Genomic DNA, 1,374 nt, shown 5'->3' with positions numbered 1-1,374 from the left:
ATTAAAAAAGTTGTTAAACATCTGAGTGGTGCACTACCGCTTCTAGTGGTGTGAAAGTGTATTGCACCTTATTTAAAATCAACGCGGTCCCACAGCCCTCTGCGGTCCAAAGTTAAAAACTGTTGTTCTTTTGAGGCCCTCAATTGGGCCGCGGCCCACGGGTTAAGAATCTCTGATTTAATCCATCCACAAGATTTTCACATTTTCATCTTAAATGTTCTATATTAGATATTTGACAACATTGCTTAAGATCACACAGAACATAACTTATAAGGTTTGACTAAAACAGCTCAGTCTGTTTACTTTCTTTGTCTAAATCCCAGGCATGAAAGGTGATGGGCCATATGCATTCCTTTAATTTCACTTTATTACTCTATGGGTTACAGCAGGTAGTAAAACGTCACGCAGCTCCTTCTTTGGTCCTGGTTTTGAAACAGTCTCCTGTGTTTGTCCAGATGTTGCATCGAATGAGACCACTGAGGACTCTTCATCAGCTTTTTATGACCCTCTTGGCCTTGCCCAGCTCTCTTCAAGCAACACGGGTGTTTGATAAAGTGAGTGTTTCATCTTTTCTGTTTTGTATGTTTCTGTTATTAGTTGCAGTTCTCCCAGTGTTTTCTCTGTAGCCTCTTTCATAAGTCAAATCTACCAAATCACTGCACAGACCTGTTCTCGGGTCGTTCTTTTGTAGGGGTACACCCTAGTCTTCTTATAACAAAATTTATAAGGAAATTTTCACAAGTCCTCTTATTTTCAGGAAATACCTTCTTTATACAAAATTGAATGGACAAAACACAATAAGATGGGCGTACTCAATGACTAGTTTGATCTAACAATAAATGTGGTCATTTATTTACAGAATGAAAACAAAATCACGAATGTACACTTATTTGTGAGCTTAAATTTCCTTTAAACAATTTAACGACAAACTTTGAGGTTCAGATGTTATTAAAGGGGACTTATTATGCAAAATTCACTTTTTAAAGTTTTTTTTTTACTCAACTTTGGGTATGTACTTCTTAAAGAAACAGTTCTAGGACGAAAAAATGCATCCAGGGGCATATTTACTGTAAGTAAATGTATTTTTAATGTGTATTAACGACAAGTTTTATACTTCYGTCATTTTATGATGTCACAAGCCGTACGACAACCCACCTGAACCTGCGTTCAGCCCCTTACCTAGCAACCCCCGGGTGAAGCTCCACCTCCTCAGTATAAAAAGCCGTCACCGTTGTTGTGTAATGTGCAGCTCATTTCACAACAAGCCTCCAATAGGGCAATGGGTAGAGCAGGGGTTCTTAACCTTTTTGACCTTGAGGCCCAATTTGTTGAACATAAAGTGGCACGAGGCCCAGTCAGACATTGCCAGTGTAT

General features: G+C 38.8%; 1 protein-coding gene across 1 annotated transcript in view; it reads left to right on the top strand.

Annotated features, from left to right (window-relative positions):
• LOC106532592 (DNA (cytosine-5)-methyltransferase 3B) overlaps positions 1-1,374 on the top strand; it is a gene marked incomplete in the record, with an annotated part of 88,024 nt that overhangs the window by 13,454 nt on the left and 73,196 nt on the right. The window contains 1 exon segment of the mRNA XM_014028697.1: positions 456-554. Coding sequence (XP_013884151.1) covers positions 456-554 — 99 coding nt within the window.

This window comes from Austrofundulus limnaeus, unplaced genomic scaffold (assembly GCF_001266775.1).
Source record: "Austrofundulus limnaeus strain Quisiro unplaced genomic scaffold, Austrofundulus_limnaeus-1.0 Scaffold798, whole genome shotgun sequence".
In the NCBI taxonomy this organism is placed as follows: Eukaryota; Metazoa; Chordata; class Actinopteri; order Cyprinodontiformes; family Rivulidae; genus Austrofundulus; species Austrofundulus limnaeus.
This window is presented reverse-complemented; position numbering and strand designations above follow the sequence as displayed.